The 27,333-nt window shown below is 31.7% G+C and overlaps 1 protein-coding gene across 8 annotated transcripts in view; it reads right to left on the minus strand.

The window, feature by feature from the left end:
• Nucleotides 1–26,824, minus strand: part of Ate1 (arginyltransferase 1) — a 62,051-nt gene extending 35,227 nt beyond the window's left edge. For 2 of the 8 annotated variants that reach the window (XM_076517864.1, XM_076517869.1), the window contains exons 1-7: nucleotides 25,865–26,770; nucleotides 23,327–23,390; nucleotides 15,412–15,474; nucleotides 14,613–14,709; nucleotides 7,924–8,068; nucleotides 6,956–7,108; nucleotides 4,452–4,564 (exon numbers count right to left, since the gene is read on the minus strand). In XM_076517864.1, coding sequence (XP_076373979.1) covers nucleotides 4,452–4,564; nucleotides 6,956–7,108; nucleotides 7,924–8,068; nucleotides 14,613–14,709; nucleotides 15,412–15,474; nucleotides 23,327–23,388 — 633 coding nt within the window. In that variant the 5' untranslated portion in view covers nucleotides 23,389–23,390; nucleotides 25,865–26,770. Of the gene's footprint in view, nucleotides 1–4,451; nucleotides 4,565–6,955; nucleotides 7,109–7,923; nucleotides 8,069–14,612; nucleotides 14,710–15,411; nucleotides 15,475–23,326; nucleotides 23,391–24,119; nucleotides 24,251–25,864 lie in introns of those variants that run through there. The other 6 variants (XM_076517862.1, XM_076517867.1, XM_076517863.1 and 3 more) reach the window with 6 other exon arrangements.
• Nucleotides 26,825–27,333: the final 509 nt, after the last annotated feature.

A 27,333-nucleotide genomic window follows, 5' to 3' on the forward strand; every position in this document is an offset into this window, starting at 1 on the left:
AAGTGCTAGCTGCATGAGAAAAGGTTTTGCCATCAGTATTGCAGATACTCTGGGTATCTGCAACTTCCTGGCCATCAGAGAACAAGATTGAAAGGGGAGGCAGAAGGATACTGGCCACTAACCTTTCACAATTTGTCCCATATAACTTTGGAACTGGTGGTAGAAGAAATGCTAGAGGCGTATTTAATCCAAGATTCCTTCTGGCTTTGATGTCTGACCTGTCAAGCATGTGCATAGGCCTGCCAAAGTGCAATGTGGTTTAAAAGTGTAGGATATCTACGAAAGGTGTCCCAAGCCCGTTTTTGAGCTTTTCTTGTCGTGTGGCAGGCAGGATTCCACCAAGGACAAGAATACTGTGGGAAACATGTTGAGATTTTAGGAATAAACTAAGTAGTTGCCTGGACAATACAATTAGTCTCTGCTGTCACACAATCATCTATCAATGGCTTACACACAACGGCAGAATCAAGTTCTGAGAGAGTGGTGAAAAAAGGCCAGTTAGCCTTGTCCAACTTCCATCGATACCTGTGGGTCAGATGGCATCAACCACACCCAGTCTCTCCCAAAATGACAGGAAGATGATAGCTGCCCCGTGGATTACCATTGACTCTCCACGAAAAGTAAGTGAAAGGTGAAAGGGAGCAGACAGAAAGATGTATAGCAGTAAAAGACTGACTAGGTGCATGAAAATAAGTTTAAGAACCAGAATTGGAGAGAGAAAGATTGTGGTCTAAAAGCATGACTCCTCCCATCAATATTAGCACCACCCCAAAGGGGATTATGTCCATTAAAATCCTCCAGTAGTAAAAAGGAGAATGGTAACTGCTCAATGAGGGCATCAAGGTTTGAATGATTATAGATTTCTTTAGGAGGCAGATAGAGAGAATGAATAATGAGGGTACGACCCAAGGAAACACAGATGACTACAGCTTCCAAGGGTGTATCAAGTGACAAGGACAGGGTTGGTACACGCTGATCAATCAACAACAACACCCCCACCACACACTCGCCCATCACATGACCTGTTGTTTCTATACAAGAAAAATTGTCGAAGAGTGACTGTATCGGCAGGTTTCAGAAATGTTTCCTGTAAGGAGAGGCACACAGGATGGTAAGAATCAATCAAATCCTTAATGTCATCTACATTTGATCAAAAACCTTGACAGTTCCACTGGATCAGACTGGTTATTGTTATTTATGTGGAAGAGAATGAGGTGGGGAGAACTTTTGTTTGCAACCACGTTTTTTTTTTTTCTTTATTGGACAAATATTTATTAACCTTCATGGATCCTTCCCTGGGTTGGGTAGGCAAGTCTCCGTCTGTGAACAAGATTCCAATGACTAAGAGCATAAAAGAATGATCAATCTATTTTTTGGAGTTGCAGAAGAAGATGGACCCAAGGAAATCTTTGAACTTGAAGGAAGTGAAACTGGGCAGTCACTGAAAGGAGTGGTAGGGACAGAGATGGAAGTAGACATAGATGCTTCAACTTTTTTTAATTATGGAGGGCACAAGATTCTTAAGATGTTTTGCAAATGGCTCTGTTGGAGGCATGGAAAGATCTGGCTGCACTCCCACTGTGGTAGTTGAATGGAGCGCAGCAACATATGTATGTGATAGAGTTTGGGGGCAATAATTTCTAAGCCTCTGGGTAGGTGCTATTATTAACAGTCTTTAAGCTTTACACCTCTTTCTCTTCTACCCATTTAGTGCAAGAAATAGAGTAAGAGGGGTGTGGGCCACTGCAGTTAACACAGTACGGTTCCAGGTTGCACTTGTGTTGTGGCTTTTACCACCACAAGGATCACATACTAAAGAACCACAAAATAATGTTTTTGAGTGACCAAACCGCTGACACTGGAAACATCCAAGAAGGTTAGGAATGTAAGGCCATACCATGCAGTTCAGATAACATGCTTTGACTATGGCAGGAGGACGAGGTAATGTAAATGTTAGTATCAGAACATTGGTAGTGTCCATAATTTTGTCTTTATGGGTGAAGATTTGGAGTACTGTCATAATGCCTTGGCTTGAAAAACCAGCAAGGATTTCCAATAAGGGAATGTTCTTTAAATACCTCTCAACTATAACTCCTCTGGAAGAATTCAAAGTTGCATTAGGGAGTAACCTCAATAGGTATATCCCCAATAACTTTTAATTTCAAGTGGAGTTTGGTATGCTCTGGAGAAGATGTTTCCACCAAAATGTCTCCAGAATGCATTTTCTTTATTGACTTTGGGGAGTCAACAAGTCCCTCTAATCCTTTCTTAATGAAAAATGGAAACATCTGCCCCAAGGACTTCTCAGATAAGGAATGGAGAATCAGAAATTGAGGTACAGAACCTGGCAGTAATGTTGACTGTAAAACAGTCGTTGATGAGTGATCGTTTTCCAATGATCTATTTTTCAATTCTTTCATTTTCATCTATTTTGTTATAAAGAGGAGTATCCATAACAAGGAAGCTACATTTCAGTGCTCACTGACCCCACCCATCATGGAGCCCTATGGGGGAATATACTACAGTACCAAACAAAGACACTGCAGCAACACCAGGGTTTTGCAAGCACTATATCCAAATACCAGCATCAGATACAATGTCCACAATACCTGTTGAGAACATCCACCACTGATACTTGATTGACCCTAGTCCAAATGGACCAGTTGATTGACCCGAGGGTAGGCTACCTCAAGGCCACCCATCTATAGGAAATTCAAGGCCAAAGTGGTGTGTTAGGGCTGGACCCCTCTACAACCAGGATCCTTTTCTCCCCTTCATGGGTCACCATGCACAGCAAACACATGGGTGAATGTTTAGATCCCAGAGGAAGTAAAATGAAAGAACAGAACCACACTGTGGGGAGAAAATATATGATCCCTGGTCACTCAAACACCAATAAATGAATTGCTTGTGTTCTCATCCCAAAGGCATGAAATATTCAAGTGATGCCCACATTTCCAGCAGAGAAAGACTGCCCATGCAGTGGGAGAAGAAGAGTTGAATAAGAGACAGCAGTCTGAGAAAAAAAAAAACATGATAAATAAAAAACCCAGACTAATGATATATTGAATTACAGCAAGAATGGATGGTGCAGTCCCAAAAGAAAAGACTGTCTGGGTTGTATTTGAAAGAAAATTCAGGATGTTATGGTCTAACAACTGAAGAGATATTGCAAGCAGTACCCAGCTGAACATAAGTTGTGTGTACACAGTACTATGGAATGAAGGGAACAAAAGTACTTGTACAATACAGTAGAACCAATGTAAAGCCTCTGTGAGGCCAAATGAAAAGAACCCAGAACTGCAGTACCTGATTCTTATGCACCAAAAACATCAATGGTGGTGGAACTTCACCACTAAGGCAAAGACCAGATGGGAGTCAACTACAACCAAGTTGAACATCTACAATCCCAGTAAAAAAATCAAAATAGACAGAGGGGTGATTAACTTGTGAATCTTGGAAAATCCAGGCACTGATATGGACAAGGAAGACTGGCGACAGGACAACAATTTCCTGTCTTCATAGACCCAAAAACTCTGAAGAACTAGCACAATTCTCTTACTACCCTGTAGAAAAACCAAACCCAGATAATACTAGAACTAAGTTCCAAATCTTGGTAAACTGTGGAAGATTAAAACCATACTGGCCAAAAAATTGTGGCCTAAAGAGTTACTGGATCGATAGGTAAGACTACCACACATCGTGAAAACCTTGAAATCAAGCCTCCACAGCACTTAAAGGTATACAATAATCACCAATGCTAATGACAATCTGACTAAGCAGTGAAAACTTTGAATATAGACAGAATCTACCCTGAGTACCAATGTACAGAGGAGCTTATGTCTGGAATGAGTACTCACAAACAGAGGTTGAACTATGATCCCTTTGCAAGTGAATTAGAGACCACAACAACAACTGGGAGAAATGTATAAGCCAAAAATCAAACCAATGTGTATGCTAACAATGGATCTAGTTACTCATCAATGAAATTGGTGATCCTCAGAGTGTTCTAATAAACAGAAGTGGCTATGGTGATTATTACTGATTGGAACAGCATTTTGTAAGGTCAAGCAAGTTGTTTTGAAAGAAAAAAGCAATGGTGAACCATCTGTCACATCAACTCTTGGAAATCTTACCCTGGACCTTGGTGTTAAAAGTTTTTAAACTTGCTACTGACAAACAGAGGGGGCTGAAAACTCAACAGACTAACAAAAGACACATAAAAAGGTGAATTCAAGGTCTTTCCAAAACATCAAAAACTACTCCCAAATGTAGTCTCAGAACATCATGCATGACCATCACCGATCCAAATATAGATCCCCATCTCACCATGAATAAGATCACTGAGAGTCTCAACTGGCCAAGTGTACTAGATTACTGAAAAAGGTAAATTTAATAATAAGTGACATACTTGTTTGTATCATTATACAAGGAATATATAAAAGTTATACCTTCATTCCATGGCCTTCACCTTTAAGTTTGTTCCTTAACTTCTCTTGTTTTTTTTCTCTTCTTAAAGCTTTGGCTTTTTTGCAAAATGGTTTGGTTGGATCAGGTCCTAGTCCTGTAGGTATACGTATGTGTGTACATATAGATACGTATATATATATAGACAATTGTCAAAGTACAGAAATTATATTTAATTAAAATAATTAGAAAAATTTAGTACTTTCATTAAATTATGTTTATACAATGACAGCAAACCCACCAAGATAGGTGTTGAATTTGCTTGAAAAGTTTAAAATTTTATAGATTACAATTATAAATAAATGTGGTATGCCAAAGGCACATACATCACTTTCCTTAACCAAATTTCATAGTTAGAAAATTTGTAATTTTTTTATTGTAAAATTGCAACTCAGAATATAGAAAATTTAATAATGATCATATTCTCATTTAGCCGCATCTAAATTACCTACAATTTTTAAAACTTTCAGTACTGACTGAAGGACAAACATTCATACTTTTCATTTTTCACACTTATTTTCAGTAGGAATTTTATTGTTAGGAGCTGACTTATTAGATAGTACTGTTTATTTTGTTTTGTATAGTTTCTATTTTTCTAATGGTTCACTAAGTTCCAAATCCAATTCCTAAGAATTTCTTCTAATTTTTTCACACCTATGTTTACCCTACTGGTAGCAACCGAAGTAAAAGCTGCAAATATAAGGAAACGAATCACCATTCCTTACCTAGTTTGACCTCATCAATATCAAGTAATCTCATACAATGCAATTCCAAGAAATGTTTTGCTTTGAAAACACGAGATAGGATTTATCAAAATGTTGACAGTATACTGGTTCCCAACGACAATTGCCTAAAGTATTATAAAATGTTTGTTATGAATTTACAAAAGTCTGGACTGATTCAGTAAGTCAATAAGAGAATGATGTTTCCTAAAGGGTCAAATCAAATCCTGTCTCTGACAACACAGTAATGTAGAACATGTTGGCTTCTTTACTACACAGCAGTTGCAACAAGAGATGTCTAAAGTGATTTGTAAAAGAAAGAAAAAGTATTTTTCATTTTGGCTCTGTATAAAGTTGTATTCAAACCAATAAAGTTGCTATGCACTTGGATGTTAGTTAACCCTCTGGGTGGTAGGGATTGAGTCTTAGTACAGGTGTAAAGTGTGCAAGTCATGATTCCTATACTATTATGCTTGCATAGAAACCAATATTCAATAAAATATTTTCTGAATTGCTAAATTTTAAGTTTTATACAATTTATTATTCCTTAATGTAAACAAACAGAAAAAATTCAATAAAAAATTTACTCATCTATAATAAGACAAGGTACACATCTCTTACTCTTAGCAGTAGTGTACTAGTATTTTGCAAAATATAACATTTTGGTTGCCATACATTACATATTTAATGTACATTACATACATGCATACATTAGATATTTAAATGTTAGTTATTTTGCTTAAAACATAGAACAGTAAATAAAAAATATTTAGAAAACAATGACCTTTACTGTTTATGATGCTACAGAGTCCCTGTTTGCACTTGTAAGTCATATTTGCTAACCCTTGTCATAAGCCATGTCAAAATTCACACGTGGAGATGAAAAATATATATGTATATGTATACACATTTTGGAATTCCAAAAAAACTATAAATTATTATATCAATGCCAGACTTCCTAACTGGATTTAATTTCTGTTCAGTAAATAGCCCAGATCATAATATTTCATACTTTACAACAATACAAGTTTGTTTATCTCCTGAATAACACTTAGGAAGAGTGACAGAATTATGTAGAAGAAATGTAGGGCTTTCAATAGGTTATAGAGTTATTGGTATACAAAAGTAACAGTCAAAAAACAAATCTTCCCAAATGATGAATGGTGGGCAAAGCCAATATGGTAGATTTGTTCAATATTAAGATATCTCAACAAACATAAAAGATAGGAGGTTCTTATTTTATATTTTAGCTTGATAATATTGAAAATTTTAGTAATTAATTTGTTAGAAAGTATAAACGTTGTATTGTGGGCACAAAGTGCAAACTGATCAAACTCAGAAGGTTACACGCACAAAAACTGATACTTTTCATATTTACTTTCAAATTAAGAAATCAACTAATATACAATCCTAAAATTTGAATTATAATCTACATTTTGATGACAAACTTATTGACATACATTTATTATATAATAGTTAAATGACATATTGAATGTACATCTACAAATGTGATGACATGCCCTCTGACCCATACCACTGTCCATAGGATTAAAATTTATATAAAAAAAAACTTTTGGGGAGGTAATAAGGAATAATGTTATAATCTGTTATGTTATAAATAATTATGTGAAAGTTAAGATTCTTGTGTTATTTATTACAGCATCCAACCAAACATTTTTAAAGTTCATAACCTCGACAAAGAACAAGAACCTCAAGCTTGTTCTCATTTATAATTCTGCTAAAAAATTTCCTAAACAGCAACATACCTGGTCTGGGGTTTCTAAATTTTGAATACTTCTGCTTTTCACTTTTGGTTGTTCCTTGATATGGATGAACATCATCCATGTCATCTTTTCTTTTTAAGCTGCTTGCTGGTTTGAGGTGTGAACTTTCAACAAAGCTACTACAAGATGCAATACCTAAATTAATAACAACAAAATTAACATACATGAAAAATTTCAAAATTGAATAACGAAAACAAATTTAGGAAATAAAAATTCATTAAGTTTCAAACATTTTCAACAAAATTTAACAATATTTTTATTTCAGCTGTTCTAATAATAAAAACTCAATCCAGCAGCATTAAAACAAGAGCTACTTAAACATTTACTATAAAATTTTCCATACTACATATTAAGTGATCCAAAATCAACAACATTCTCTTCATTTAATGAGCATTTTTCCCCTTCTGCATCATTTAATAATAAACTGATCAACTATGTTAGTTTTCTCACATACATGTATGAAAAAACAACAAAAGATAATTCAAACACACATCAGGTATAATAATAATTTATACAGACTGTAATAGTTAATCAACTGATATGCTAAGTGCAGTCTAATGTTCTCATTTTACACTATATTAATCTAGTATTAATGCAGCTACCCCACACTGTTATTAAAGGAAAATAATTTTATGTTGGTAAATCAGGTATTTTGTACTTTTCATTTATTATTACATAGAAAAAGAAAACAAGTAAATGTTTTTAATCATTACTTCAAAAACAAAAACAAAACTTAGTACTTGTATATCTACATTATCTGTTTATAACAAATATTTTTATCATATTTCAATAATATGACAATAATTCTAAGACGTAAAACACCCTATAATGACTTCATCTGATTATCAGACCTGTGGCTGAAAGACCAAACTACAATTTTTTTTCTTTCTTGTAGGTGACAATTTTTGTACTACTTCAATAAAGACTAAATATATTTATTATTCCCACACCTTCATTCTTATTCCATACAGTTATATTTTTGATGTCCTTTTCAGTTCTTTCTGCCATTTTACTAACTAATTCAGAATCAGGAAAGTCAGAGATAGGTTCATCTGTAGACTTCACATCATCTAAAGAATTAGATGACTTGATGTCCTAGTAAAATATGAAAATCCATTAATATAGACTGGCTTTATTTATAATTAAACTCGTCTGTGTTCATCAAATTACAACTTATAAAGGTAAGTAAATGGTGAAAAATTATAGTTTACAAATACTGAAATAAATAGTTAGATCCTGTAATTCATTAGATTTAGCATACATTTTTAGAACAATAAATTAAAGACAATCCATTGCTTGAACGTAATAAATTACAAAATTAAAAACTAGATTAATAAAACTATGCACCTAAATATCTTCAAACTAAATCTGTAACGATTGTCACTTGGTTACTAAAAGATACAAAAACATAATAGTATAGTCTTGTACTATGTCACATTGTGTTTTTTAAATGGAGGATTAATTGCACTTTAGAAGAACTATGTTTTGTGACCCATAATTACTTTGAAACTGCATTCTTTGTTGTTAGTCATGCTTCATGTGATGGCAATGATTATGTCTGACATTACAGTTTGTAGAGTGACAAGTTTCTGCAAGGGATGGCACGGTTAATCTTACAGCAACATTTTAATAACCATTTAAGAGATCTTTCACTAAGTTAACAATAGTTTTAAAGAACAAAATTGAAAACAACAATAACAAAGACAAAAAAGTCCACTGTTGCTTCACAGCACAACTTCATCAGTATGTGGTCAAATGGAATTACTGTACTTCTAATTTTTTTAATCATCACTATAATGAAAGTAGCCAAGGATTTTGAGGTGTGGCTGAAAGTTTGCAAACATTTGGCCCTTTTGACTTTCATCACTTTCACTATCATCTTTTTTTTTTATCAGTCTTTTTAGTATGGTCTTATACTGTGTAACAATGCTTTTTTAAAACCAGTTCTTTAAACTACTAGAATAAACACATTTCTGTTACAACAATTAAGTTAAAACCTTTTTAAATAAATGAATGCATAAGAACTGGAAAATAAAGTTTGATAGAAAACCTTACAATAATTAATTAAAAATTATTTATTCAGATTAAACCTTAAGGGAATTTTGTTCTTAATGCTGCAAAGTTTTCTCTTACACTCTATACAATTTTTCTCAACTGTTTATGTACCAAACTACTTAGAAGTCTACATCTTCACTGGTTACAAGGTCCCTAATAATGCAAGTCAAAGATTTTTAAACAAAAATATCATCAATACCATACTTAACCCCTTTAATTGCTACTAAGGATTTTTTAAAAATTTCAAATGAGTAATTGCAGCCAATGTTTTCAGTCAATTGCTTTAATGCTGAATGCTGCAACAAGCAAAAATGTAAAATTATTTAATTTTAAAGTTGGTCAATTAATTACCTGTAAACATTAATTAAATCAATTAGTGCTCTATAACATAAATATAAATCAAAATCATAATTAATTCAATTAATGTCAAGTAAATAATTATTCAAAATTATGGTTTTTGATTCCTCCAACTATTTAGCTCAATCATAATAAAAATAATAATATGATAATGTTTCCTTATTTATTTTTTCATTAATTGAAGTTCGTTTAGAATTGAGCTGGTATGGCCTAGTGACTGTGGTAGTTGTCTCAGATGCAATTGTTTCTTTGCATTTTCATTTATGGTAAAGCTATGTCTCATCATCACTAACTTTGAACTACACAACCAGAAGAAAAGCAACTGGTTTGCAGCATCCATCATCATCTCTTGGGCTACTTAAAATGTAAATTAACTGAGCTTTGACAGTATTATGTAAACTTATATTCTTAATTTATAATAAAATCTGTATTACTGATGTAGAAGTAATAAATTTAATGTTTTTATATTAATATGTTGAATTAAAAATGTATGTAACTATTACCTTTATAATTAAATAAACTATAAATTTACCTTTTCTAGATGATTTATATGTTTTATTTGTAAAACTACATCTTTTACTTCTTGGAATTTTAATTTTGGTATAAAAGTTTGCAACAGGCACTAATATGCCTTAAAAATGCAAATCTCTGATCATGGGGCAATTGTTCATAAAACAGTATTCTTTATCCACTCAGTCATACCAAATTATTAACAATGTAATAAATTAAACATGTAAATGTACTAATCAATTTTCAATAAACAGTAACAAAATCAATAAATTAATATAGTATCAACAGTTGTAAATATTAATTATTTTATTACGTTAACAAAAAAACATAATACATACATTTTCTTCTACATTGTACTTTATATCATAAAATAATAAAGACATAAGCCTTCTTGGGGTCTATGAAAAGAGCCTGACCTTGTAAACATTTTACACCTATTCTTTACAAAGCACTCAAAGAACATAACAATATGTTTAAAATATTAGCATTTTCATCTGTTATTAATATAAGATTTATAAGGAATCTTTCTACAGAACAAAATTTTGATTTGAAACTAACTTGAAATTATGTCAGGTAAAATTTAAAAAATCAGAATGAATTTTTACAATTTTAAATTAAAAACCTTTATTGGAAAATTAAACTATTAAAACATGTATTAGGATCCACAAAATTTTCTTCAAAGTAGACCATGTTTGCTTTATGAAGTTTATTATAGTGATTTACAAGAAATATAAATTAATAATTATATAAAATATACACAGATTTTGAATATACACTAACAATATTTACTATATAATAGCTTAAGTTTCAAATATTCACCAGGATGAAACTTGTATTTTGCATATATTGTTTTATTGTGGTATTTAGCATACGAATGTAAAAAGTTTATAAAATTTAAAAGCAGAGCTGTCTACTTAAAGTAATTAAAACAGTTTAGTGACCTGCCTAGACTACAATATGTAATACCCCCCAAATACTTGTAATACAAAAGTTTGAGCCAAATGGTGTGATCATAGATGACAAACCAGTAAAAGTCACCAGATCTAGAAAAGCATTCTAAACCTGGTTAATGGGGCAAGTATTAAAACATGGTGATATTGTTCCAGGTTCTTACTTAACAGGATAATACTGGTGTTCTAGGTGTCTATAAAAAAATTAAGAAATTTATTTACAAAACCTTAATACTTAAACATTTCTGTTGAGATGGGAGTCTTATGAGTAACAGATCTATCTACAATTCATAGTACTATATTTGCACTTTCTCCTCTCTTATGGATACCCTTCTTCACTTTTCTTTACTCCTAATTTTGTTTTGGTATTGTACAACAAAGTTTAAAAAACCTTCCCACATGGACACACATTATTAGTGTTTTTTAATTCATTAGTATTAGTTACAAATTTTGTCAACACCATTATAATACATGTACTTTTTTATATTAAATAGTAATGTTATTTTAATGTTTAGGTGTTTGATACAAATATATTTTCCAAATATTTTCTTCTTCACTTTGTAATTTGTAACCTATCATGACCTTCTGCTTTTGTTTCAATTACTGATTTTATTTTTGTTTAGATTTCTTATACCTTTATTACATCTATTTAGTGTTATATAAATATATAATTTCCACAATAAAGTCACATTAAAACATATTAAATATAGTTCTGTTTCTATTTTCTCATTTCCATCCTCATTTTTGCTAATAAGCCTTTGTGAAGGATTTATTGCATGTTATTCTTTGTATTTTTAGACAAATTTCATGATTGTTTTCCAAAAAGAGTTTAATTTTTTTTTATGGCATGTTATTTTAATTTATTGGCAAAGGACTATACCAATATTCTTTCTCATGTAACAGTTTCCTAAAGTATCAAGCTCAACAATGATACCCAACTGTTTACATTCTACAAAAAGTGTCGTATCTCTTAGCTCCTTATGCTTGGCAATGTGTTTCATACTTGATGCAAGTGCTAAGTTACGATCTTCCTTGTTCACAGAAATAGCTTAATATGCAGATAACAGATCTCTCATACTTGTGTTTTAGAATGTTATGACCAGAGGTATTTTTTGCTGGTTTCAAAATTCTTGCAAATAGACAAATACTTTCTTTGCTTTGTTTGTTTTTTTTAATTCCGCACAATGTTACTTGAGGGCTATATGTGCTAACCGTCCCTAATTTCGCAGTGTAAGACTAGAGGGAAGGCAGCTAGTCATCACCACCTGCCACAAACTCTTGGGCTACTCTTTTACCAACGAATAGTGGGATTGCCTGCCACATTATAACACTCCCATGGCTGAAAGGATAAGCATGCTTGGTATGATGGGAATTCGAACCTGTGACCTTCAAATTATGAGTCAAGTGCCTTAACCACCTGGTTATGCCTGGCACATAGAATACACATAATTATTCATCTATTCTGTGGAAGAGACCAACGGTGAAATTTTTAAAACATTATGTTAATGCAGTAGACAGAAATAACATGCTAAAAATATAAATAGAATACAAACTACTACTCCAGAAAACATAATACCCAATTTCTTTCCACTACAGCCTCATTTCAAAAACTTCCTAAATCAATAAGTGTCTTGTTTACCTTGATGAATCCGTATTAGTAAATTGTTGGATTAAATAATTATTTCCTCAATAATTTACAAAATATCATCAAGGATAGATTATTGTACATTTTTAAAACAAAAGGGTGACTACATGGTCATTTTTGTCACTAGCAACACTGTTAAGTAGGAAATCTTCAGCTTGTGTTTAAAAACAATTTTTGCCACATTTTGGCACAAAATGTTTTTTTTATAAAATGCACAAATGACAAACATAAAATGTGTATCCGAAAAATGTCTAATTTGAAAATTAGAATAAACTTTAAGAAGACTACTAACATTAAATAAATTATTTGTTTAAAACAACTCTCCTTATCTTTCATATGACAAGACAGGTAAATATTCTTGTTAATTTGTGATAGGTAACATATATTTCAGTGAAATCCAAGCCACACCAATCCTACAAAATTACAGTACAGTATCTACTATCTGACCTCTTTGCAGTGGTTAAAATGATTCATAATAGGAATATGTAATAATAAAAGTGTGTGTGACCACCATAACTACAAAAGGAAAAAACCAAGAAATCTGAATATTTTGCACCCATACTAAGAATATCCAGACAGTCTGCACCTAGTTTATTATTACCTGTCCACACACATGCATATAAATGTTAACAAAGCAAGCTAGTGAAAAATTGCACAGAAAAGAAGTGGTTCCTTATAATAAGAACTTCTAATATATAGAAAAGCCACCACACTTTACTAATATGCATTCCAACTATGGCTTTTATATCCTTCTGCTTAGCAATAACTGTATAACCCAATACTGTTGTTAAGAGACCATTTGCTAAAAGTATAAAATTAAATGTATAAACTACAAATTTGAAAAAAAAAGTTGTTTTATAATTTAGAAGCTCCATTAATTACAGAGGTTTTTTTGTTATTTGTTTTTATTATTTAGATTTAAAATCAGAGGACAAGTCAGAAGGAAGATTATGTTTCTTGACAGGCCACATTCCATAAAGGAGCAACAAAAGTTTATAGGTTATACTTTTTTATACTAAAAGGAGTTCAGAATACACATGCCATCAGTTATCTAGAATAAATCAACCTAATAACCAGAGTGAAGATTGGAACTTTCCATAGTTATTATATAATTACTAAAATCTTGGTAATAGGAAAACCAAAAATTATCAAAAATTTCAGAATTTCTTTTGAATTTCATCATTAGTGGGCAAAACTAAAACATTAACAACTTTATAAGCATAAAAACATACATTTTTAAGTGAAAGCAAACTGTTAGAAAGAACAAATTAAAATCATTATTTTATTTAATACTACAGGCTAGAAGAAAATGTACAAATACTGAGAAATACAGAAATTACAGAACTTAAAACTTATTGCACTTGCATGTGATAACACCAAACATTTTTCCTTTCCAGTGTATCCTACCTAACTAGACTTAGTTGTAGTTAAATATGTGAACAGGTTAACAACTTAATGTTACATACTGTGAGACTGGTATTACTAGTCCATGTCTAGTAATGTCTAAAATATCAATTAAATAAGCAAGTTATTCAGCATTCATAACCTTTAGTGAGCCAATAAATAAGGAAAAAAATAACTTGCAATAACTTTTTTTTCAAATGAATTTCATCACAGATAACAATGGTTATTTTTATAACCTGTAATAAGTACGCAATGTATTTTCCAGACTTAGAAGGTAAACATCAACAACAGGAATCATTATGGCTTGATTGTAACCAACAGTGACTATGCTACACAGTTCATCAACTGTGAACACACAGAACACTTGTATGCTGTGATGCACAATCATACCAATGGTAGTGATAAATAGCTAATATTTTGGAAATTTGAAATAATCAAAAACAGTAATTACTGGAACTATGAATTTTTTTATAAATTGAAAATAGAAATGCGAAACCATAATGCCCATATTTTAATAACTTTGATAGTTGGAATAATCATAAACACTAATTTTCATTAGTTGATTATCTACCCATAGGAGGTATAATAATCAAAGAACCAAAATTGCAAAGAATTACAAATTACTTAACATCGCAAGTAACTTTTTAATCAACGAAACACTGATATACTTAAATTTGTCTCTAAAATAAAACGTACATAATTGAACAAAACTACTTACACTTTGCATTGATTTTCTTCCATAAGCTAGGAAATTGTGCATTTTTTTCAATACTTTCTTTTGTGATGTAGTAAGTTTGATAGCTTTACAATCACACCTGTAAGATTAATTTTAATACATTGTTACATGTACATTTATCAGATTCAAACTATGCATTGCTGAGTTTTTACACATACCCATTTTAACACCCCTTTGTGAGATTTCAACCTTCAAAGATGTATATCAGTTCCTTATCTATTTTCTTTTGATACAAAATCAGTCAGATATTTTGATTGAGCATAAGTATTTTTTTGATTTAAAAGTTTTCCTTATTCCTTTGCTTTACTTCATCAGGAATTGCTACCTCTAGTGGAAAATTTTGAGTGATAATACAATTTGCTACATATGGACATTTGTTTTTTGATTCTAATTGGGCAAGTCTGAGTTGCACTAAATACTATATTCATTGCCTAGTATTGATAGAAAATTATATCAATTTTGTCAAAATATTTATGATTTAAAAAAGAAAATTGTGACAGCTTAATTTTACTCTCAAGTAGATACAAATTGCAACTTCAATCTTTCCAGTTTATAAAAACTTCAAACTAGTTACTAAATACAAAAACTAATTCAACAAAACAGAAGTACTGGCCTAAAAATACAAGATGCTGTTAACTTAAGAAAGGAACAAGTGACCTAAACACGTTAATAATTACTAAATATTTACAATTTGATTGATATAACATATGAACAATTCCCAATTGATGATTTCTCACATAAAAAACTGTATAAACTCTAAGCAAAGAAAATGCAAACTTACTTGATAGTATACTGAGGACAGCAAGTGATTTCCATAGCAGGCTTGTAACAGTACTTTCCACTTCTGAAAAGCATAAATTTCCATAATAACATTAAGGTATACTATATTTTAACATATTACAGTTCATTTTTATAACCTTTTTGAAAGGTTAATTCATAGCTTGCTAATTTAAAATGTCTACCATATCTTAAAGTTATAATAGCAGGCCTAGATTAAAAAAGTTGAGAACTATTTATCCTTTGGACTAGAAAACTCACCTTTCCAAAAAATCAATAAACTGTGCAGGTGAAAATGAAAAATCATGAAGTTATATATAAAGTTCTTCACTTTAGATATATATCAATTAAGAGATTAAATATAAATAAAAAGATAAAGTTTTAATACACTGATTGGTCTTAATTGTTACAGAAAATTCTAGATTGCATGACATTTTCTGTTTTTCTATTACTTCAATTAATGGCATTCATAGGTATCGATAAAAGTCACAAAACAAAAATACAATATTACGATCGAGACTAAAAGAAACTATTCAATAAAAAATATTAAGTTACAAAGTAATTAATCTATAACAAGCTAAACATAACTTGTAAACATGGGTTATTATTTTGCATAATAAATACAATGTAACAGTTATGTTTCATCCAACAGAAAATTCTACACATATTTATCGTTGTTTGTTATTAAGCACAAAACTACATAAAAGATTGTCTGTGCTCTTTCCACCATAGGTATCAAATTCTAGTTTCTGGTAGTATAAGTCCAGAGACATACTGCTATGCTACTGAGGAGCTCTTCACACAACAAACAAAATAAATGTGTACTTAAAATAAAAAATGTATAATATCTGTTCATTCACTCAAAGCTAGTTGTAGGTTTTAATAGTGTTACTACATTTGCTGTGTTACTCATTTAAAACAAAAAAATCACAATAGCTTATGATTCATGTTGAATATTTATATAAACTAAATTCAAACAGCCAATTATAACATTAAAATATGTATTCAAGTTAAACTAAATACAATTGAAGAATAAATATTAACTACATGGTTAAACTTTATTTCATCACTGTTGAAATTTCAAGATCAAAAACTAACTTCAGGAATATGTAGATACTATCATTTAGTTACAGCACACATTATTTTACTATTTGTTTATTTAACAAACTTTTTTCAAAATGAGTCAAATAACTTATATTTTTGTAACTTTAATTTCCTAACAAAAGAAAACAAAAACGCAGTCTGGTCATTTAAGACTGTCCTTGTGTATTTATTCTTAGAAAAAGTAAAGTGTAAAGTCACCATTTACTTTTTTAAAAAAATCACTTATTACTCCTCTTAATTCTCTTCACACGGGTTTGGTGAATTTAACTGACCACATAACCCTTTTGTACTCATATAAAATCTTTCCAGATTTGTTACTACTAACTTTTGATAAGTGTGTGTAATTTCTGGATAATAGTGAAGTACTTTTTTGAAAAATATATTAAGTTTTACCCACTTACACAAATTCACATAAATTAAAAGATTAATGTCAGTATTTAAAAGTTTCCTCCCATAAGCAAAATTATAAAACTTCATTTTGTTTTTTGTAACTCAAACATTGGATAATACTTTTGTACTTGTTACAACAATCTGAGTAATGACCTAATTTTAGAAATATGTTTCTGTGACAATGACCAATTTCTTATACTTATATCTAAATAAAGGACTGATGAAATTAGCCAGTGTTGTAAATGCATTATGAGAGACATACTGTTGAGTGTTTAGTGATAATGGTAAGAAAGCTTACGAATGTAGTGAACAATTCTGAAGTCAAATACAATATATTTTTATAAAAAGAATCATTTACACATCTCAGAATAAGATATCATAAAAGTTGCAAAAAAGTAGCTAAGACTGAAATACTTCGCAAATGTTGCATCAAAATCAGCATGCTATATTATTACCTGTCCAGTCACACAGGTTTATTGTTACATATCAAGATTCAATGAAGTACAGTCACTAATACTGACAAACATTCTCCACTGTTTAACACATCATCTATTACAACTAAAAGTTTTACCATCAAAAATGTGAAATTTCAAAACCATACACGGTTTTTGTTCAAGATATGCACTATACCCTTTACTAAATGATGCTAAAAAACAATTGGAAATGATATAAATAGCTAGAAATTAGGCTACATTTCAAAACACTATAGTTGTTGAAATTTTTCACTTTCAGTTTTATAGAATTTTATGAAAACAAGCTAATATTGTTATGGAACATATTAGATAACAAGTAATGATGAAATCTGCATATTTACAAAGGAACTAAATTCTAGTGACTTAAACACTTGTATATATGTATGTACAGAATGTCACACAATAACATAGTTAATACATTTTAACTTAAGGAATAATGTCTATTTATGTTTACAAGTAGAACTAAGGATGCAATATTTTTGAACTTGTTTTTCATAGCACAAGTATTAATAAAGTCAAACTTGAAATTTTTCATCATGCATTGTATTGGACAGTTTTCCACTTAAAAATCATCTAAAATAACAAATATTTATGAGAGTGATTGAAACATGTTGCATAATTTACATCTTCCTCATTTGAAGACACATTTTATAAAGAAACTTCATCATCCTAAGAAAGAGCTATTATCTTACTTCATTGGTAAAAAAATATTTATGCATTGCTAAGTCTTAAAAAAAGCTCCCATCTCTATATGTAATAAGGTGTACATTACCAGTCTGTGATGCAATCATTATTACATTATAGCCTTCCACAAAAAGAAGATAAACACATCATCCAAGCACAGTAGCTCCCATGACCAATATTATTTCAACACAAGCTTTTAAAGTTGGTATAACAAAATGTATAAAGATAAGAACGTTCTGCCGTGGTACTAAAATGTTGAATAGGTTAATGGAGTAGAAGATTACTCAACCACTATTATATCTTAGGCAGTTGGCAGAAAATGGTCATGTAGTATGGCAAGACATACATTATACAATATCAGAGAAATATACAAAATATCAGAATAAGCCAGTACACAAGGAAACATGCTAGACTTGCATTCCAAAGAGATTATAAGATCCAACAAACTGGCATAACCAGTGGGATTACAATAACCAAAAGGGTCACTTTCCATGTTGACCTTCCAAGCAACTACAGGCTGACAAAACAGCAGTCTCCTGTGACTCCACTAGATGAAAAAAAAATGGTGGTAGAAGGAATTAACATATGGAAGAATAAAAGGAAAATGCTGTTATCTACACAAGGTCACAAACTGATAGTATGTGCAATGGGTCCATGCAAATATGGACAGCAAGTTATAGACAGGTGAGAGGGCAGATACCCTACCTTATGCTTTCACTTTGTTTTATTTTCTGATGCATGACCTTGATTTCGGATAAAATTCAGAATTGGATGAAATTGCAATGTGATATAATGAACAAGGCACAAATGTGTTGGGGGTAATCCATATCCCCAACTGTAAGATATCATCTAGGGAATTGCCAATGGCAGAAAAGCAGTAAGATAAATTTGATGGAAGCAGATACGAAAAAGTCAAAAGAAAGAATTAAATATGCAGAACAAATTGTGTAACTCAACTAGCAAAGTGGACAGATAAGTCATGAAAAGATGAAAAATCCTACTACACAAAAAATTATGTCAAGTGTCATGGAATGAATTAGTGCAGATAGCAAGAGTTAAAAAACTGACAGAAGAAGTAACAAAGAATAAAATGGATCACTGAGTATATTACACTGATGGTCCAGAGTCTAATGAAAAGGAAATACATACACACATCTGAGACTCAAAAGAAGCCAGACTTTCCAACACAGAGAAGCCACTGAGAAAGCCCCATGTGATCCAAAGGTCTTTTGCTAAGGTCAATAGATGCACAAACATGGAGAGACAAGCTTCCACTGGGAAACTGAGGAATGGCACCAAAAATAAATCATCTCAGTGAACTGTGATGCCATCTGGAAAGAGGGATGCCAAAAAGAAAGCATAATATAAGTTACTAGATTTAGGAGAGAGAGCTTCGTTCAAAGCTTGATGCATAAGCAAAGGCCTTTACATCAGTAAATAATAGTTTTCTCTTATATGAAGAGATGAGTGGTATTTCTGAAAATTTAATACACTTATAAATTTATATTAATACTTATATCATGAAAAAAATTCATTGATAATTATTCATTTCTTCAAAGTAGTTATTTTTTAATGAAATACACATACTGAAATTTAAAAAAAATTCTCACTCTAACATGAAGAATTTAACAATTTGTTTTACAGAAAAAACAAAGTTAAACATTTTCAAGTTTAATTTACCATGCATTAATAACAATGCACTAAAAAATGTTAGGTTTTCAGGTTACACAGTGAACTATCTGTGCTCTGTCCAATGCAGACATTGAAACCTGATTTTTAGTCTTATAACCTCAGGCTTACCACTGAACCATCGAGAGGAGAGAAATTAACAGAAAGAAATAAAGGAATAAAAAATTAATACTTGAAACAATCAATTCTGGTGAAATTTGCCATGCTGTCCTGAGTGCACCAAGCGGCATGAACGGTGTCTTAAAAGCCAAAGAATCAGAGTGCAGCCGTGAGTGGAAGCTTCATATGAGATTGCATTCGAAATTGCTAAACAAATCTGTCCAGAGAATTAACAGAAAGAAATAAAGGAATAAAAAAATAAAGGAATAAAAAATTAATACTTGAAACAATCAATTCTGGTGAAATTTGCCATGCTGTCCTGAGTGCAGAGTCAATGAAACCATCAAAACTCAAGCGTCATCTCGAGATGAAACATCCAGAACATGCAAAGAAGGGTTTGGATTTCTTCAAACGGCATGAGCGGTGTCTTAAAGCCAAAGAATCGATAGAAGTGGGTCGTTTCAGCAGCAGAGTGCAGCCGTGAGTGGAAGCTTCATATGAGATTGCATTCGAAATTGCTAAACAAAAAAAGCCTCACACGATTGGAGAAACACTTCTTAAACCCTACATGATGAAAGCAGTAAATCTTATTCTTGGAGAAGCCAGTGCAAAGAAGATGCAGCAAGTATCCCTGTCAAATAACACTACACAGAGGCGCATTTCAAAAATGTCAATGGATGTGAAGGAACAGGTTTTGACTGAAATCAAGGGTTCCCCTTTGTTCTCCTTTCAGCTCGACGAGTCAACAGATGTAAGTTCATGTTCTCAGTTGCTTGTCTTCGTAAGATACATTAATTCAGGTGACATCAAAGACAAATTATTATTCTGCAGTGCACTTGAAACCACAACAAAAGCTGATGATGTCATGGAAAAAGTTTCAACTTTTTTTCAAGACGAAGATCTTCAATGGGAAAACGTGTGTGGGGTTTGTACGGATGGGGCACCAGCTATGCTGGGATCGAAGTATGTGAAGACTCAAGCACTCAACACTTTCGCCTATTCAAAGAACTATGCAAAGACATGAATGCTGACCACGAAGTCCTTCTCTTCTACACAGCAGTGCGTTGGTTGTCGAAAGGAAGCGTTATTAATCGTGTCTTTGAAATGAAAGATGAAATAAAGCTATTCCTGGAGACTCAAGAAAGGAAAGATCTTGTAGCTCACTTCAAAGATGAAGCATGGAATAAAAGGGTTGCATTACCTAGCCGACATTTTTGATCAGCTGAACAAGCTCAATTTGAAGCTTCAAGGAAGGGAAACACATGTTCTCCTTTTTCAAGATAGTCTTCGGGCCTTTGTTTCCAAACTGCAGAACTGGTGTCGGAAAACCAATCTTGGAAACATCGCTATGTTTGAAAAACTTTGTGGAGTGATGGATGAGTCTCAGATCCAACTGGATCAGTTCCTCAAGGATGAGATTACCAACATTTTCAGTCTCTAGAAAAGGAAGTCGAGCATTACTTCCCTGAGCTATCACAGGAACAGGAGGCCCTGGTAAGGAACCCATTTTGTACTGAACTTGATGTATCCAGCATCCCAGATGATATCCAAGATGAATTTCTGGATCTAAGGAACGACTCTTCAGCTTGTGATCTCTTCAAGGTGAAATCTGTGGCTAAATGCTGGTGCGCTATGTATCAGTCATACTCCAAAGTCAGCATGATAGCTTTACGTGTCCTTGTTCCATTTGCTTCTACCTACTTGTGTGAGGCAGGATTTTCCACTCTTGTCAATATAAAAACAAAGAATAAGAACAGATTGGATGTTGGAGATGACATGAGACTGGCTCTAACAAACGCCCGGCCAGGAATTTCAAAGCTTGCTGCTAAAATGCAACATCAGGCATCTCACTAGCTGGATTGGATAGCTGTTCAAACCTATGTTAATATTATTTTAAGAAATATATGTCCTTTTTGTGAATTCAGGTTGAACCAATGTGATTTAATTTACTAATAAATTACAGAATTTTTAAATATTTTTTTTAGATGTTTCTTTACCTCTCCTTCACAGAAAATAAAAGAAAAATTAAGCTGCTGATAGTAAGCCCTGAGTAGGGGGTCACATGGGTTTCAAACTTTTAGGTAAGGGGTCGCTAGTGCCAAAAGGTTGGGAATCCCTGTGATAGTGGCTAACATGTTACTTGTGATTTATGGCAGAATATATAGCTTTTAAAATCTCAGCCTCATCACCTTCAAAGATTTGAAGTAATGATTTATGTTTAGATGTATAATGTTCAACCAGAAACTTGTTCATAAATCAGTATAGTTAAAATCAACTTTTTTTGGATAATGCTATTTCTTAAAACCTGTAACAATGTGACATTATGCAAAGGAGTATTCAGCATAATATCAAAGCAGATAAATTGTTATACACTCAATTTATTATTAGCTGCTAGAGAGTTGATTACATGCATGTTGGTTATACTACCTTATTGCAACAAAAACAATTTAGATGATAAAGACTTCTCAAATTTCAATCTGCTGAATGAGCAAATGAAATAATCTATTCTATGGCAGAACAGAATGCATCAGAACTACATTTTGACATTATCATTTTGTAGGTAGTGAGATGTCATCAAAAACTGATCACTTTTAGGAAGGGTATGTAACAGCTCTTTCCATCTCAAAATATTTGGATACTCATAACACAATACAAGTTCAGATAAAGTACTCAGAATTTTCAAAACACGTCTATGTCTGTACTTAATGGCATTGGAAAACAAAATATTATGGATAAAACTGGGGCAAGAGAAGAATCCAGAAATAAACCCATGAAATATAATCTAGCCCTAGTAAACGAAATGTGGCATCTTTTAATAGGTGACAATTCACAAAGGCCTTTGGCAACAGCATCCAACATAATAAAAAAGGATCACAACCTAGAAAAATGAGATAAATGACACATACAATCTGCTTCCACCGCATCTTTCAACAGTTACATACCTCAAACAGTTAGAGAATGAATTGGTTATTCATACTACCCCATACAAAGACATAGTGATAAAGTCCCAAAATGTTGTGCTTATGGATTTCTATATAACTGCATTCTTGAAACAAATGCTGGTAAATCACTGTCGTTATACATCAGATGAATTATTGAAAACATGCAAAGAAAACTGTTTTGTTCAGACTTGACAGCCTTATCACAGTTTGTTCTGCAATGAAATTATGCTACTTGGATAGTGATGATGAACATTTATCAGGTACATCATGACCTTATAGGACAAAATAAGATCAGAATATGATGAAGCTCCAAAATTATGTTAATGTAGCACACTCAATATTACTAGAAATAAAAAAAAATACAGTAAGAATTTTATTTATACTTTGCATCAACACAACAATTTTTATATCTTATAAATAACATATTTTGAAAACTTTTAACTAGCATACAGGGGACATAATACATAAATGCTAATAATAAGGATTTAACAGAAGTCAGCTAATTTATATGTATATTTGTTTTCTAACTGATACATACCTCCTCCAACCTCTATCAATGAGGTTTTGATAGTCTTCAACAGCAATCATATGTACCCACATTCCTGAAATAAAAATTATTTTCAAACGTAATAAAGATGCATGTCATGACTTCATATTTTATTATAAGAAAACTTCTGTAATCTTACTGCAATACAAGTAATTACCATATACATTTATTCTAGAACAGGAGGAGAAAAGCACTGTTATCAATCTGTACAAAATGAAATATTGCTAAGCTTACAACTAGCTCAACAACCACAACATTATTTTATGCCACTGGTGAATTACTGACAAAAGAGTGTACATATTAAGATATTCTCTTTGTTTTGGATTTTTTATGTTCAATTTCTAGTTATAGTTGTGTTTAAGTATTTTCAATAAATTGAATACAAAGAAAGTTAGCAATTACTTGTATCTTTTTTTATGGCTCAAAACCATGAGGCATATGGGGATCAGTTGAATTTAGAACAAAACCAGTAGTTACTAGTTTACCAAAAAGGTAGTGGCTTTCCTAAATGTAGAATTAATGGTTTTCCTCAGTAAATGCTTTGCTCAAGGGTCTTTAGACAGTTGACGTATTTCATCCAATTTGAATCATTTTTTTTGAGTGCCTCTATTTCTTAATTCTTATTGTTCAAAAGTTCACTACATTTGTCACTAAGTTCAACTATAATTGCACATTATCCTTCAGTTAATTCTCCATATGATATGACTGTATACAAAGTACATAGTCTACTTCAATACTATGAATAAAATAAGAAAAACAAAGCAAAATACAAAGAATATTTGACCTGGAAACCCTAACACATCTTTGGTTTGACTTTATGCCATGAGAAGATCCAATCAGGGGTGGGGTTGTTAACTTTCCATTGGACTTACAGGTGAGAACTTCAATTTCTTGACTGTATATACTGTGTAACATGTACTGCATTTTACATTACTGTTTTAATTCCAACAGCTTCATGGTGCAACAAGATTCTCCAGTTAGGGTAGAACTACCTCCATTTTCATATCAATGTCTACTCCTGATAGTCATAAAATTTTTCTATTTATTTATCAAGGCTAAGCAAGGCACAAAAACCATAAGCCAGGCTTACAATACCTGTATTTTGAATGTGAATTAGGTCATGGACATAGTTTGTACTATTCATCTAATATAAACAGTAAGTGTAGATAGCCATGACTTGCAAGTTTCAACCATTCTGTAATCCACAAACCCTTGATTGTGTCTAGGATGTAAAATTAAAAGAGGCATGCAAAATACAGTTAACTCTGAAGCAACATTGAATATACAGGAAAAAATCAGTGTGATAGACAGTATAGTAAGCAACAGGCCTAATTTAATTAACTTAGGATGAACTAGATTAGGCTAATAGTGTAAATAAAATGCTTCACTTCAGTTTCATGATTCTTCTTAGAACTATTTCATTTAGGTTTAAACATGTTTGTAATGTCTTTATAATTTAATCTTGTTCCTTGTAACCCCAGCTTTTCAAATTCTACTGAATTTACAAATACATAAGAATTAGCAGTCCAGCCCTAGGCTAATGAATAATTTAATTTCCAATGACCTTCAATAATAAGGAGTACCTGGGTTGAAACTTTCTACATGGTGTAACACTGTTGGTAACAGTGTAGTTCTCTTAGTTACAGAAGTTCAAGAGAGAATTATTTGAAACATAAATAGTGGATTTAAAATGTTAATTAATTTTAAGGGTAAGTATACAAGTGCAGTCTTCAAGGGCCAAATATTTTCTTGTTGCTTTGAATATTATATTACAAACCAACACTTGAATTTGTGAAGGGAAAAAAATTTCTCCTTCCCAAAGTACCATAACACAATTCACTTGTCAACCTTTTTAACAAAACATTTAACTTAACAAAACCATTTATACATTTCTTTTTATTAAGGTTTCTTTAAACTTTAAAAGTTAAACTAAAAAAACTGATTTCATTATATGAAGTATTTAATTAAAACATTTACAAGTACATTTTGTGTTGTATTAAATTTGAAAGAGAAATGATCAATGGCTTTAATTAGACTAAATGTAAGGTCATGTGTAAACTATCATATTATAAAATATAAACATAATTTTGATGGAAATAACTTTAAGAATGTCATGATAAAAATTATATTGGTGTTCTGGTTCATTAGCTTTTTAAAGCCATTAAAAAATGTGCTGTTCCTAGTGGCATGAAAAATAGGATTTTAGGTTGTATCTATCAAACAGCTGAATACAAGTCAAAAGACACTATCACTTCATTTCTAAGTTGCTGTACATAAGAAGTACTATTTAACTTTAAGCTCTTTACCTTAAAGACATTTGATTGTTTGAAAGGGTTTCAAAGCATTACTACTAGGATGATACATTGGATGGAAAGGTTAAAATTATTTTTAAAAAAACCAGTTAGGCAGGATATGACTGAGGTGTCTAGTATTACTTCAGAAACTGATGTTAACATTTTTCGTGCTTAACATGGGAAAAATGATAGTACAAGAAAATACAAATATAAATTTTAGCAAAATAGAAGTTACCTTCAGTTAACAGTTTTCCTTTTGAGTGCTTAACTTTTAAATTGAATTTTCTTTAGATGTGGTGGTTATAGTAAATTTAGAAGTTAAAGGAAATACTTTATAAATGTTCAAATCTAACCTTCTGGATGCTTTTTTGTTTATTTAGTTTAGTGAATGGGACCACCTCAACAGACCAACAAGCCCATTGTTACTCAAATTCTAGGTATGTTTTATGCTCTATCGGTTTTGTTTTTTTCTATCATTTACCTGACTCTTAGTGATAACAATATCGTACATTATTGGTAAAGCCTGTAGTTTGCAAAACTAATGATTTGTTATATACATCTATTATTGAACTAAAGTCTACTTTAATGTTATACCTGTTGGGTTGATCTGAACTTTTAATTTTAATTTAAAGCTATTATAATGTTAGATAATCATTTTCATTGAAATTTAATGTACTTTTTATCACTTTATAATATAATTAACAAAATTAAAAACAGTAGACCACACTTTAAATCAAAACCTACGCTTTGAAGCTTGATTACTTTTTAAAAACATAACGCAATTTCAATTTTGGACAATGCCAAGGTAGTAACAATAACAATTGTGATTAACAGTTGAATTACTACAATAATATTACTAGTACTACTACTACTCGTTCAACTGAGTTAGTCTTGCCTATTCCGGTCCATAACATTAATAAGTACAGTATCTGAGATTCAGTTTAGTGTAAAAATCAGGGATTATTTCTAAAAATACGGGTTAAACTATTAAAGTACCATTAGAATAACTTGTTGTTTCGGATTTACAATAACCACAACGATGCCCTTCATGACCAGAAAAATATTCAACTATGCTACGGTCCGACATTATAACAATCAATGTATTACACTTTCAGCAGATGGCATTACAATGCCACGAAACAAACGACGTTGTACTCGGAATAGACATACTTCATGCCCTAAACTCGAATATTTCATTGCCTTACATATCTCATTTCTATTTAGATACACGTAACGAAAAATCGATGTGTCAATTTCTAGTGTTACTGTTTAAAAAAGGATGTTGACAAATATACAAAGTTTATGTAAATAACATATGGATTTAATTCCAGAAATAATCAGACAATATCCATCAGTTCTATACTAAACAACAATGATGCATGTCAAACCCAGTTTGACGAATTTTCACACTGGAAGCAGACATGCATTGATATAGAGATGACTTAATTGTGCCCCACGCTAGTACAGCGGTATGTCTCCGGATTTACAACGCTAAAATAAGGGGTTCGATTCCACTCGGTGGGCTGAGCAGATAGCCCTTTGTGGCTTTGCTATACGAAAAACACACACACACACACACAGAGACTTAATAGTATAACTGAAAAGTAATAAGGTTAAATGTTGAGTACAAAAAAGGGGAGACAAAGGAGGTAGACAACTAGAGAATTGCCATTCGTACTTGTATACGTATCCAGCAAAATAATT

The sequence above is a fragment of the Tachypleus tridentatus genome, chromosome 8 (genome assembly GCF_004210375.1).
Source record: "Tachypleus tridentatus isolate NWPU-2018 chromosome 8, ASM421037v1, whole genome shotgun sequence".
NCBI classification, from domain to species: Eukaryota; Metazoa; Arthropoda; class Merostomata; order Xiphosura; family Limulidae; genus Tachypleus; species Tachypleus tridentatus.